The sequence below is a fragment of the Drosophila suzukii genome, chromosome 3 (assembly GCF_043229965.1).
Source record: "Drosophila suzukii chromosome 3, CBGP_Dsuzu_IsoJpt1.0, whole genome shotgun sequence".
Taxonomy (NCBI): domain Eukaryota; kingdom Metazoa; phylum Arthropoda; class Insecta; order Diptera; family Drosophilidae; genus Drosophila; species Drosophila suzukii.
Genome location: NC_092082.1, coordinates 81272971 through 81286274, shown reverse-complemented (window position 1 = coordinate 81286274; position 13304 = coordinate 81272971). Strand labels below are relative to the sequence as shown.

Below are 13304 nucleotides of genomic sequence, written 5' to 3'. Positions count from 1 at the left end.
CGTATAATAAGATTACACTTTAGAACCTACTATTTATTTACTATGCTGACGAAAAAATTGTCTTGAAATGTAAAGTGCCTTTCAATCTTAATATGTTTCACACTGTAATTTAATTTTCTCATCGATTTCCCACAGCCATACATTAATTTGCTCAACGACCACTCATATTTACTTCTCATTTGATCTTAACTTAACTTTAAACTTCTAAAGTTACAATTTTAAATAAACGTTATCGAAATAGATATGAAAATATTTTCACAAATATATCGATATGTGTTATTTGTATACACTTTTCACATCCCTAACTATACCGAAGGTTTTTCGAAAATCCATTAACTGTCACACAGTCGTCGCGGTTGGTCGCAATTTTTGTTGATGATAAGCGGACTTTCGATTCGGGCGCGTTTTGTATTTGTTTTGTCGCGAAATGAAATGAACTGAGAACTCAAATAGTAGCAATATCTCTGGCCAAAGACAAACAAAGTGATAAACCGTGAAATGCGTCAACTGGTGGAGAAACTGTTTTAGTCAAGGTACGCCAAAAAAAAAAAACGGAGAATCTTTCGTGTGTGTGTGGGAGTATAGTCGCTGCCTCTTCCAATTGGAATTGTTCTTTTTTGGCTTGACAATAAAACGCAGAATGTTTACTTAATAAATGTGCGCCTTATATGGCGAATATGCGTGAGTGTGTGTGCCTGGAAGATCTGAATGATAAAACTGTGTATGAAAACTGCAAATTCCTGTTTTCCTGCTGATTCCTTTTACAGGAAAAATCAATAAAGGTCCCAATCAGAATGCGACTGCGCCCGAGTGTGGGTGTGCTGTGTGCATGAGTTTCATTGTGTGTGTGAGAGTGCTCCTTTATCAGTTGGAAAACGCACTATGTTTTTTTTTCTGTTGTTTTTGCTTTCCAACAGCTGCAACGGTGATTGTGGCACGCCTAATTGATAACTATTTTCGACCACTTCCATTTCCAATTTCACCGCAGGCATAATTAATCACCGCATTAAGGAAAATACCATAATATCTGCACGCTCGATTGTTTTACACGGCCACAGACATTACAAACATAAATAAAACACAACACAATTCCACACTGAATGCGCTCGTATTTAGTTTCCCTTTTACTTTTCTACAATTTACATAATCATCATCTCGCGGCGGCAAAGACACAAAAGCAACAAAACAACAAAAATAAAAGTGGCGTTCATTAAACCAGCTCATAAATGCACATACAAAAATCACAAGTACAAATGTATGTACATTTTCAGTAGTTGGGTTTGTAGTTTTTATTATTTAATATTTTCGCGCACATTTCCCTGTTTGCCTCTGTTTAATGGCTTTCGGTTCCATCATCATCATCATCCATCGGCTTTTTTTCACCCTCCCCCCGTGTAAATCTTCAATTCTTCTTTCTTTGATAATTCTGCCGCGAATATTTGGTATGCAAAATGTGTGCCAAGCCAAAACGCCGCACAGTGGGTGGAATTCGTTGATTGGGGGGTTAAAATTGTTGATTAACTTGATGGGGTTCCAATTAAAGTGCTAAATTGGGTACTTCTACTTTGCTGAATTATTTTATTTTTGGCAGACCCATACGATTTGGCCATATTTCGGGAAAGTTCGGGGGTTGTTGGAACAAAACCTACCCCCAAACGTTAATGTCCAAAAAAAATAGTTCCTCCGTACAAGTAGGGATCGATTTTGGACCACATCTCGGCCTCGCCCCACCCTTTCCTGAAGTTTCATCCACTTTTACTACAAATTTTTTGTTTGGAAATATCACAAACGATTTATAAGGTAATGGATCTTAACCAAGATTAACAAAGATTTTTATTATCAAAATATGGGCAAGATCTATAAGATTCCATAAACACAAAACAACAGACTTCCAAAAATGGAATTGCTCACTTCTTGACTTAATTATTCAAGTTATTTACCATCTTTAAATAAGATTGTCATCAAAATATTTGTTTATTATGTAGGAAGTTAATCAATTTATTTATTTGTTTTGCTAAGTCTTAGCTCGAAATGGTATGCGTCAAACAGTAAATCACCAACTTATTATTGAAATGCCTTTATCTTTAGGAATTGCAACAAAATTCAATGACTAAAAGTAAAAATAATTGATTGTGACTGTCTGATTCACTTTCTAATCCATTAAATTATAAAAAAATATTTATTTGGCAATGTAAATGTTTTTTTTTAAGCGTGGGAGGGGAACTCTCTTTAGTTTTCAAATACCGCTGACCAAAACCGCTTAGTTTTCAATTGTTTCCATTGTGCCTGGGCTGATGATTCCCTTACATATGTATTTTGCTGCCCGGTTAATGACACGAGGAGTCGTCTCTGGGGGACTGTGAAGCTCTTTGGCTAGACAAGTGACGCATATTTTCGCATTCTTTGTGGCACTCGCCGGCACATGCATATATAGTATCTCTATATGCGGTCTGATTTGTCTAATTCGCGGATCGTTGATTCATCGAAGTGCTGCTGCTCGTCTTCTGAATTCTTGCCAACGAAAGCACAGATATTGCTGGGTGTTAATCAGCGGACGAATGGAGCCGTACCGCCTTATCAAGGGACTGATATGGATAGTTATAAATGTTACATTACATTTTTGGTGAAGGCCTAGGCAAACAATCGACGATGAATGATTGCCCACTGTTGGCCAGTCCGGCATTCCATTCGAATGGACTCGATGGATGCATTTCCGCTGTTACACAAGCGATTTGCATTTCACAGCCACTCAAATTGCGGTTACCACTTTTTGTGTTGTTTCTCTTTTTAAGTTGGTCGCAATTAAAATTTGATTAATTTGCCAATTGGAGCTTGAAGGAATTGACTTGTGCGGAGCGAGAACTGGTACACGACCCGGGTCATTCCCAATCCCAAACCACTTGAAGTCTTTGAATGGGACTGGGTACACAGGGAAAAACAATTTATCAATTTATTACATTTCTTATTTATCAGTAAAATACCATATCAAAGGGAAAACTGTTGAAAATATTAGGATATTAGTCAGGGGTGGACTATATGTGGAGAACTTCTTATAATAATAGAAGGGGATCTAATAACAGAAATGGAATAGTAGCTCTTATAAAGAATCTTATCCTGTATTGCTCATTTTGTAGGTTGCTTAGATATTCTAAAGATTCAAATCCTTTTTCAAAATATTATTAAGATACATGCGCTATTTTCTCCCTGTGCACATACATATTAATGTACCTACATCTCTGTCTGTCCATGCTCAATTTTACGCTACAATAACAACTAAAAAGAAGTGCTGCACCAAATTGCATTTGCACATAATTCAACGGTAGCTCAAATGAGAAATGTGTCTTGTACTCGGTGTGTGTACACTGTGTGTAGCAACAACATCAGCAACAACAACAACAGCAACGGCAATATAATATATCTGCTGAAAACGCATCTGTATCTTTTTCATGCACTGGAAATTCCGCTAACTTTCTAAAAGATGCAGCTCGAGCTAATCATGATAATGATTTAGCTGCTTATTTGCTATTGTTGTTGGCACCATCTGAAAGTTGGGCCGATGATTAAGTTACAGAGCGATAGAGCCAAACAATCAAGAGAATTCTCCACAATAGACCGAATTCTTTTTGGGAGACTAACATGTTGAATATACTTAGAAAGTAGATCTTAACAAGTACGTAATTGAATAGGGGTCAGCATTGAAACTTTAGAAGTAATTAAATGAATCAGTCGATCGATGAATGTGCTCTGCACTTTAGTACCAACACACACCCCTTTTCATTCATTAAGTTCAGGAAATATAGAACTTGAAACCTGAGATCATTCCTTTACGATTTGTTAAGTGACTTCACCTTCTCGAGATAACATTTATCGTATCAGGATTATTATATCATAGAGCTGACATACGTAGTTACCATCGATCATAAAACGAGTCATATGATTATGATGAGTTATGTTTAGGCGGTAAACGGAGCGTCATATTAGGCCCTCGTTTTACCAAGTTTAACTACGAATTTGAATATCCTAGACGTTTGGTTTCATTCTTAAGACAAACTGACAACGTGTTTAAGCAATATTATAAGGGATCTTAACTTTATAAATTTAATATATATTTTTTAAAATCAGTTTAAATTAAAAAAAAGGAAAGTTGTTTCCCATCTTCATTACTTAGTTGTATTTCCTTTTGGAAGCACCTCAACCTAATCTCCGCCTTATCCGGTTGCATTTCTGAGCGCTGCCCACACTTGATATGTGATATATGTACCTATCCCATGCAGCTAGGCGATTCGTCTCTATTTCAGTTTTGCTCGGCGGATTATTACAGGGATTGGCGGGCAGAGTGGTGGAGCGTCTATAATTAGCCCACGCCTGGTCCGGCACTAAATTTATAGCAATTTATAAAGTCTCAATTGCGCCTCCTCTCACTTCGCTTTTCCCCATCTTCTTGCAGGCCATGGAGCATTGACTTGGACCTCTGAGAATCCCAATCCCCGATCCCCGCCATGTTGGAGCCAACGCTGACGCCTGATCTGGAGGAGGGCATCGCCGGGCTGAGCCTAGACGATGTGGATGTGGACTCGGTGCCGGATCGCAAGCCCCACTTCCTCGACTACGATGCAGTTCCGCCGCCGGACTACGAGGATGGTTTTAGAGCCAGTTCCGGGGAGCAGCTGAAAATGGACAAGAAGTACGAGCGCGATGGTGAAGTCAGCGATTACGAGTTGGCCGCCAGTGGCTACACGAAGAAGGAGTTCACCCAGGACGACAACACGTTGCACTTCACCCAGAGCGGAGCTGGTCTGGGATCTGGAGCCGTGGGCAAGAAGCCGACGGCCAAGCACTTCCTGGACGAGAATCCCATTCCGCCGGACTATATGTTGGCCCAGGAGCTGAGGGAGATGAGGGAGCACCGCAGCCTGGACAGAAACTTTGAGCGGCAGTCGGCTCAGCAGCAGCAGCTGGAGGAACTGCCGCCGAGGAATGGAAGCGGATCTCCGGCCAGCGCAGGTCGACCCTCTCGCAGCAAAGAACCATCTTACACGCTCTCCCGATTTCTGGATGGGGATTCGCCTGCTCCTGCTCCCAGGTTGCCCAAGGGAGCGGCCTGGACGACCAGCTTTGATGAGCGCTACACCTCTTCGGCAGTGGAAGCCACCTTGGGCTCGAAGGTGGAGTGTGTCTACTCTCTGCTTTCCATGCTGGGTTCAAATGATCCTCTCGAAATGGCCAAAAAGTTCTTGGAACTATCGGGTAATGCCCAAAGCTGCGCCACCCTGCGACGCTCTGGGTGCATGCCGCTCCTGGTCCAGATGATGCACGCCCCGGACAACGACCAGGAGGTGAGAAAGTGCGCCGGGCAGGCGCTGCACAATGTGGTGCACAGTCATCCGGATGAGAAATCGGGCAGGCGGGAAGCCAAGGTGCTGCGTCTGCTTGACCAGATCGTGGACTACTGCTCCTTTCTGAAGACGCTGCTCCAGAGTGGCGGCGAGGCCATTGCCGATGACTCTGATCGCCATCCGCTGGCCGCTATCTCTTCACTGATGAAGGTCAGTTTTGATGAGGAGCACCGGCATGCAATGTGTGAATTGGGGGCGCTGCACGCGATCCCCAACCTGGTGCACCTGGATCACGCAGTTCACGGACCCAAGCCGGAGGATCAGTGCTGCAATTCTCTGCGGAGATATGCCTTGATGGCCCTGACAAATCTGACCTTTGGGGATGAGAACAACAAGGCGTTGTTGTGCGGACAGAAGCAGTTTATGGAGGCCCTGGTGGCCCAATTGGACTCAGCGCCGGACGATCTTCTCCAGGTGACGGCCAGCGTGCTGCGCAATCTCTCCTGGCGGGCGGATAGCAACATGAAGGCTGTGCTCAATGAGATTGGAACGGTGACCGCACTGGCCTTGGCGGCCATGCGGAATAGGAGTGAAAACACCCTGAAGGCCATACTATCGGCCCTGTGGAATCTGTCGGCGCACTGCAGCACCAACAAAGCGGAATTCTGCGCTGTAGACGGAGCGCTGGCATTCCTCGTTGGGATGCTCAGCTACGAGGGTCCCAGCAAAACCCTGAAGATCATCGAGAATGCAGGTGGCATCCTGCGGAACGTGTCCAGTCACATTGCGGTATGTGAACCGTATCGGCAGATTCTGCGCCAGCACAACTGCCTGGCCATTCTGCTGCAGCAGTTGAAATCCGAAAGCCTGACAGTGGTCAGCAACTCCTGTGGAACTCTGTGGAATCTGTCAGCTCGTTCTCCCGAGGATCAGAAGTTCCTGTGGGACAATGGAGCTGTGCCCATGTTGCGTTCGTTAATCCACTCCAAACACGCCATGATCTCAGAGGGCAGCTCTTCGGCTCTGAAGAATCTATTGAACTTCCGACCGGCTGTCCAAAATCATCACCAGCTAGATCCCATTGCCCGCTCCATGGGTCTTAAGGCATTGCCCACTTTGGAGGCGCGCAAGGCCAAGGCACTGCAGCAGGAACTGGGAGAGCGCCACACGGCAGAGACGTGCGACAACCTGGACACGGGTGGAAAGCCATCCAAGGAACGGGCTTCCAGTTCATCCAGACGTCATCCGGCTGTGCCGCGTTTAACCCGCTCCGCAATGCTAACGAAGAGTGAGAGCAGGGATTCAGTTTATTCCGCCAAATCGGACTGCGCCTATGATCATCTAATCCGCTCCGCCTCAGCTTCGGATGCTCATCGCAAGGTGAAGCCCAAGATCACGGATTTCGATCTGGAAATGGAACAGGATACGGAGGCAACCGAGGAGCAGCCCATTGATTACTCTGTAAAATACAGTGAAAGCGCCACCAAGACCTCGACATATCAGGAAACGGACCTCGATCAGCCCACGGACTTTAGCCTTCGCTATGCGGAGAACCAAATTGAATCCGACCTGGACATATCAGGATCGGCAGGAACGCAGAAAAATACCATTATACCTCCTGCTGATACGGCTCCCGTGAAATCCGAGGGCCAAGAGATCCTGCTGATTCTGGACGACAGTGTTAAATGCTATCAGACCGAAGATACCCCTTATGTTATATCCAACGCAGCTTCCGTCACGGATTTAAGGGTCACTGCTAAAACGGAAGCGGATGTGAAACCGGAAGCTAGGGAGGTCGCTTCCAAGGAGGGAGCTCCCAAAAAACTCCCCAAGCTGTCGCAGTGTGGATCTGGATCATATACTCCAGAGAAACCCATCAATTATTGCGAGGAGGGAACTCCTGGCTACTTTAGTCGTTACGATTCCTTGAGCAGCTTGGATGAGTCCGGCAAAGCTAACCAGGCCACAGTGGGAGCTGAAGCAGAAATCAAACCGAAATCAGAGAAACAAGAGGAGCAGGAATCCCAGCCAACAGAGCAGGTCCTCGTCAAGCCTCCAACCCAGGCCAATTCAGCTTTGGAAACCCCTCTAATGTTTTCGAGACGCAGTTCCATGGATTCTTTAGTCCACGATCCGGATGTGGACGTGGTCAACTGCGATGATAAGAGCTCAGTGGTGAGTGACTTTAGTCGCCTGGCGAGTGGGGTGATATCCCCATCAGAAATTCCGGATTCCCCCACACAAAGTATGCCCCAATCTCCAAGACGGAATAGTGTGGCTGGTTCGGGACCGAATGTGGACTCTCCACCAGCTGTAATCCCCGCAAGCTTGCAGCCACTCCGAAGCGTCTTCGAGGATGATCTCAGCAGCTTCAACGTGGAACATACACCGGCTCAATTCTCGACGGCCACCAGTTTGAGTAACCTCAGCATAGTAGATGATGAAAAGGCGCCAGCGAGTGTGGCCGAAGAGGACAATGAAGATGAGCTTCTGTTGGCGAACTGCATCAACATGGGCATGCAACGTAAGCCCGCTGAGGTTGTGAAATCAACAGCTGTGAACCCCGAAGTGGACGTGGCTGAGGAGACAATTCGTAGCTACTGCACCGAGGATACGCCGGCATTGCTTTCCAAGGTGGCCAGTAACACCAATCTTTCGGCCATCTCCATGAGCTCCAATGATCCGAAGGAGGTAACCACCTCTGGTCAGGCACAAATTTACGCTCATCAGCTATCCGACGATGTATCCTCGAATGCTTCGGACTGCGGTGGAGCAGCGGGTAACCTCCTGGAGCAGTGCATCCGCGATGGCATGAAGAAACCCCTAACTGAAGCAGCTGTGGATCCCATAGCCATGCTTCGACGTGGAGGAAACCAATTGCCCGGCTATCTGCCCTCCGCCGATGAGATGAACAAGTTCTTGGTGGAGGACAGTCCCTGTAATTTCTCCGTTGTCTCTGGTCTTTCAAATCTTACCGTGGGTTCTAGTCTCGTTGGACCAGCTGTAGAGCTAAAGGAGACCGTATCGTGAGTAGTGATCCCAAAGATATTTAAATCATTTTCTTTAGATCATAAAGCAAGCTTTAAAAATTCGATAATTCTGATCAATCGTGATGTAATATCGTACATCGTATTATTTTAAAAATCCAGCGTAGTATCAAAAGCTACATTTAAAAAAGATATAGTAGGCTCATTTGATATCTATATCAAAATAATATTCATAATATCATAAAATCGGTCTGAATAATGTTTTGCTTTAATGTGAAATGGTGGTTCAAGTTAGAAAAGATGATCCAAGTTATTGATAAGTTAATTTAATTCCTATAATTTCCCCACAGATCCAGTGTGAATCCCAAACCTGGCGCGGATGCAAAGCCCGCTAGACAGGAGCAAGTCCGAAGACCGCCGCATTGGCAAGATGATTCGCTGAGTTCTCTATCCATTGACTCTGAGGATGACACCAATTTACTGAGTCAGGTAATCTTCAAATTAAATCCTAAATTGAACATATTTTAAAGGATTTCGTTAATTTTTCCAGGCTATTGCCGCAGGTTGCAATAGACCGAAATCGAATCTTGGCTTCAGCTCGAACGGCAAGCGCTCCAGCTCGCTAAGCTCCTCGCAGCCAATAGCCATCAATGCGGCCACCTCGGCCAGCTCCCTGAATTCGGCGATGACAGTCCGCAAGAGCCAGCAGCAGCAGCAGGAATCCTACAGTTCGGTGGACTCCAGCGACTCCAATGACAACCAGTCGAAGTCGCTCTTCGAGCTGTGCATCCTCAAGGGCATGTACAAGTCCAAGGAGCCTGGAGCTCGGGCTCAGCAATTGCAGGAGCAGCCCATTGTGGGAGCAGCCTCCGCCCAGTCGAATCCCAATCTAAAGCAATTCGACTCGTTGCCAGTGCAGCTGCCTTCTGGTGGACCACCGAAGCGACAGCGTCATCACCATCATCATCATCATCACAGGGAGCGGGAGAGAGAGCGCAAGGACGAGAAGCTGCTGCAGGAGTGCATCAATACGGGCATCTCGAAGAAGATCAACGCCGTGCCAAAAAACGTCCTGGCTACGTCTGCGGCTGCATTGGAACCGTGTCACCCAATGGCAGCTACTACATCAGCAAGTGCCCACAGCACAGCAGCTCCAGACGTAGAGCAGAAAGCGCACGCCACCAGCAATCCGCACCAGCCGCCGTCCCCGAGCAGTCCCATCCTCCCGAATCCTATCGACGCCATCGCCACCGTCACCGACACAGCAAGAAGTCCAGTAGCTCCAGATCAAGGGAGCGGGAGCGCGAGTCAGAACGGTCTCGAGACCGCTATTGGGTCTAAGGACTTGGACTTGGAAGATCGCTCCAGCGATGAATCGAATCAGTCTTTCATCATGGAGACCATGGTCAGGCTGGATAGTGCTCCCAACGAAACATGCATTTCTGGGGCAAGCGAGAAGCACAAGGATCCCGACCTGATGCTGAAGTCGGTCGAAAGATTGACCATGGAGTTCGTCACTTCGGCGGAACAGTTGCGCAGCAGTAGCAACAATCACAGCAGCAGCAACAGTCACAAGAACAACAGCAGCAACAACACCTGGAACGAGCACACCTGTCCCAATGATGTGAGCTTCCCCAGCGTGAGTCAAACGGCTCCGGTTTTGGCTTCCCTCAGCCTGGATGAAGATGTCAAAGATACGAAATCATTGCCTCATGTGGTTGAGATTACACCCACAAATGAACAGCAGCCAGCATCGCTGGAAGGTGAAACGGATACCCTGGTTAATGGAGAAGCTGACAGCTACTCGGGATCATCGGGTGGACTCAACTTCCAGTTGGGTGGGCAGGTTCAGAATGCGGGTGTCCGATTGGAGCCACAAAGGCTGCTGTTCAACGGAACCAGTGCCTCCATGATGACCAACTCAACAATGATTGCATTTGAGGCACGAGCTCTGGCCGAAAATCTTCTCCAGCCCGCAGCTACCGATGAGGATAGCACCGAGATGACCTTCAGTATGAACAGTTTGGATCTGGATAATGTGCGTCCACCATCGGGAATGGAATCGCTCAACAGCTGCTACCAGGAGCACTCCCAGCCAAGCTCGCTGCGCCAGCAGCTGCCCAGCAAGAGTCCCAGATTTGCGCGCAAAATGTTTCCCGCCAATTTGGTAGCTAGACGCGCCTTGGGTCACCTGGCGGGCAGTGCGGAGAGCGTGAACTCCAGCTGCAATCTTCTGGACAACATCAAGCCGCCCTCGCTGATGGACGAGCTGCTGGACTCCATGATCAGTGTCGATAGCATTCAGTCGGAGGTGGCCGATGGTGAGCAGGATTGCAGCATGGCCACCACTATTTCGGTGTCCAACTACGAGACCGCTGCCTGCGATGATCAAACGCTGACCGTCCTCCAAAGTTGCTTTGACGAAGATGAGGATGCCACGATGAATGACTACAGTTCGGCGGAATCCACGCCCAAGCAGGGATCCACTCCATCGCCGAACCGCCGTTCTCTCACTCCGAAGCAGAAGCGACGTCTCACCAAGGATCGCTACAAGACGTACACCATAGCCACCAGTTGCGAGATGGAAGCTCTGGAGGCCAATGAAACACTGCAGATTGAGATTGTGGAGACTCCCGTTCCTATGGTCACGCCCTCGCCGCGTGCCAATGGACGAAGAAGGGGCAGTGCAGAGCGGTACAAGACCCAATTGATTGAGTGTCCTCGGGCCTTGATTCAACCCCAATCAGATGATTGCCCTAGCGAGCAGCTGTCCTCCATTCGAGCAATGATGCAGCAGTTTACCTACATCACTGACATCAACATTGGACAGGGTCAACAGTCGTGCGAGGTGGCTAATCCTCCAGAAGAAGCAGAGGAATCCCCAGAGTGCGATCAGAACTCGGAGACGGAGTCATGCGATGGCCAGGAGCCCGTGCAGCTGCCTCCTCCTCCGCCAATGGTGGAACTCAAGTCCCCTGTTGCGAAACCAACAACTCTGGAACCCGCCACGGCTGTTAAATTAGTTCGTGGTCGCAAGAAACCAGCCTATGTGTCACCATACAGCATGCAGAGCCAACGGAATGGAAACAGTGCCGCCTCGACCAAGAAGAAAACCCTTTCTCCCACGATTGCCAAACGCAGTGTGGTGCCCGGCGGGGCGGGAGCAAGGCTACCAGCCAAAAAGAAGCCAACGCCACCACCGGATCCCGCTCCCGCTCGCTTGGAACGCCAGGGAACCTTTGTCAAAGACGAGCCCACGAACTCTAATGTTCAAGTGCCCGTGGTGGAAGCTAAACCAGCTCAACAAACTAGTCCCGGTCATCGCGCCTCAAAGCTGCCGACAAAGAAAACCACAACAGGCGGTGATTCACCATCGAAAACTGGCTCTCCCAAGAGAATTGGCGTGGCTCCAGCACGCCGGGTGACGCCCCAGAGGGCCAATACTAGTCTGCGATTAGCAGGGGCCAAGTCCCCTGCTGCCTCGCGAGTGGCTTCCGCCCGGGTGTCGTGCACCACGCCTCCATCCCGCAGCAATTCCAATCTGAATGGTAGCAGTGCAGCCGCAGCAGCAGCGGCCAAAATCAATCAGGCCCAGAGTCGGATTGCCAACATTTGGAAGAGAGTGGACGAGGCCAAAACCAAGCAATCGTCAGCCAACGTGAAGTCGCAGAAAACCAAATCTTCCAATACGCTCAACGGAAATGCAGCCAAGCCGACGCTCCTGCGCAGCTCGACTTTTGACAATAGCCCCAATCCCGCAGCAACAGCGGCAGCAGGAGCAGTAGCAGTCAAGTCAAAGCTGCCAGTGGTGGGAGCCCGGAAATAAAGGGAACTTTAGTCAGGAGAGCAACTTTTCCGCTTACCTTACATAATCACAAATTAGACAGGTTTAAGAGATTCCGGAAGTGGAGCCTGGACTGACAGGACTGTATTTGTCACGCATTTTTTAGCAACGGAACACGCACAGGTCCACATCCACAAGCAGAGCTAAAGTCAGAGTTAAAATCAAAGAGTTTTTAGGATAGGAGGCAATATACATACTTATACTATGTAATCAATATACTACTCTCCTTTTACTTTATACACGTAGTCCCTAAAACTTTGTAAGCAACCAGTCTAGCATAGAGTTAGCGCAAACTCCTAGTAACTTCAAACTAATCCAAATCACAGTCAGAGAGGGAGCCACCGAGCTCCCGATCGTGTGTAGCCAAATGTATTGCATATATACACTAGATCAGGCCTTTCAACATGTGTACAACTCTCTTATATATACAAAATGTATACTGGCATATATATAATTGCTATATATTCGATTTGACACAGTTAATTAGGAAAGGTATATCAAGTCCAATTTGTATTTTGATTTTATTTTTACAATTAGTTAGAGAGCGTTTCCCGAGTCTGGGCAAATATTTAAATTGCACATCTGTTTTTCGAAACAGATCTAAATTGGGATTTACTTCTAAGTTTAATATGCCCTTGGCTTCCTTATGCAAACACCAAATATCTGAAGAGAGAGAAAAATCACCTTTTGTAGTCACAGCTTTTTAAGTATTCTTTTTATAATTTAGCAACTTAAGGGTAATCGTTTTAGAAAACAGCTTTTGTATTAAGCCAATCATTTGCGACTTAGTTTTTACCGATGCAATGGGATTAACAATTTTTAATATTAATAAATCGAAATATGCTTTTTGTCAGTAAAAAAATAAAAAATATATGGAATTTGTTCTGGATTTATTGATATTCACCTCTATCGACAAGAGATTTTAAAATGTATTTATAAGAACCAAAAAATAAATTATTATTTTCAAAATCAATTTAAATTTAAAACTGTCATTAGGGTGGACCTGCAAACAGGACGGTGTCTCTGCTATAATAGCTAAGACACCCTCCATATATTTCAGTGTTACCGTTTGGAAAAGTTTTGGTATTTTTAATTGTGTTTTGGTATATACCAAAAATAAGCCATGGATATTCGATA

The 13304-nt window shown here is 46.6% G+C and overlaps 1 protein-coding gene across 1 annotated transcript; it reads left to right on the top strand.

Moving 5' to 3' along the window:
- Nucleotides 1-328: 328 nt before the first annotated feature.
- Nucleotides 329-13048, top strand: Apc (APC-like). Its single transcript, XM_036817595.3, has 4 exons — nt 329-533; nt 4448-8362; nt 8674-8812; nt 8874-13048. The coding sequence occupies exons 2-4, from the start codon at nt 4500-4502 to the stop codon at nt 12147-12149; spliced, it is 7278 nt and encodes a 2425-aa protein (XP_036673490.3). The 5' UTR covers nt 329-533; nt 4448-4499; the 3' UTR covers nt 12150-13048.
- Nucleotides 13049-13304: the final 256 nt, after the last annotated feature.

Bases quoted from the DNA above. Each gene is read 5' to 3' on its own strand.
- Apc (XM_036817595.3), top strand. From the start codon at position 4,500: ATGTTGGAGCCAACGCTGACGCCTGATCTGGAGGAGGGCATCGCCGGG. The intron at 8,363-8,673 runs GTGAGTAGTGAT...ATTTCCCCACAG, and splicing joins GAGCTAAAGGAGACCGTATC to ATCCAGTGTGAATCCCAAAC. The intron at 8,813-8,873 runs GTAATCTTCAAA...TAATTTTTCCAG, and splicing joins ACACCAATTTACTGAGTCAG to GCTATTGCCGCAGGTTGCAA.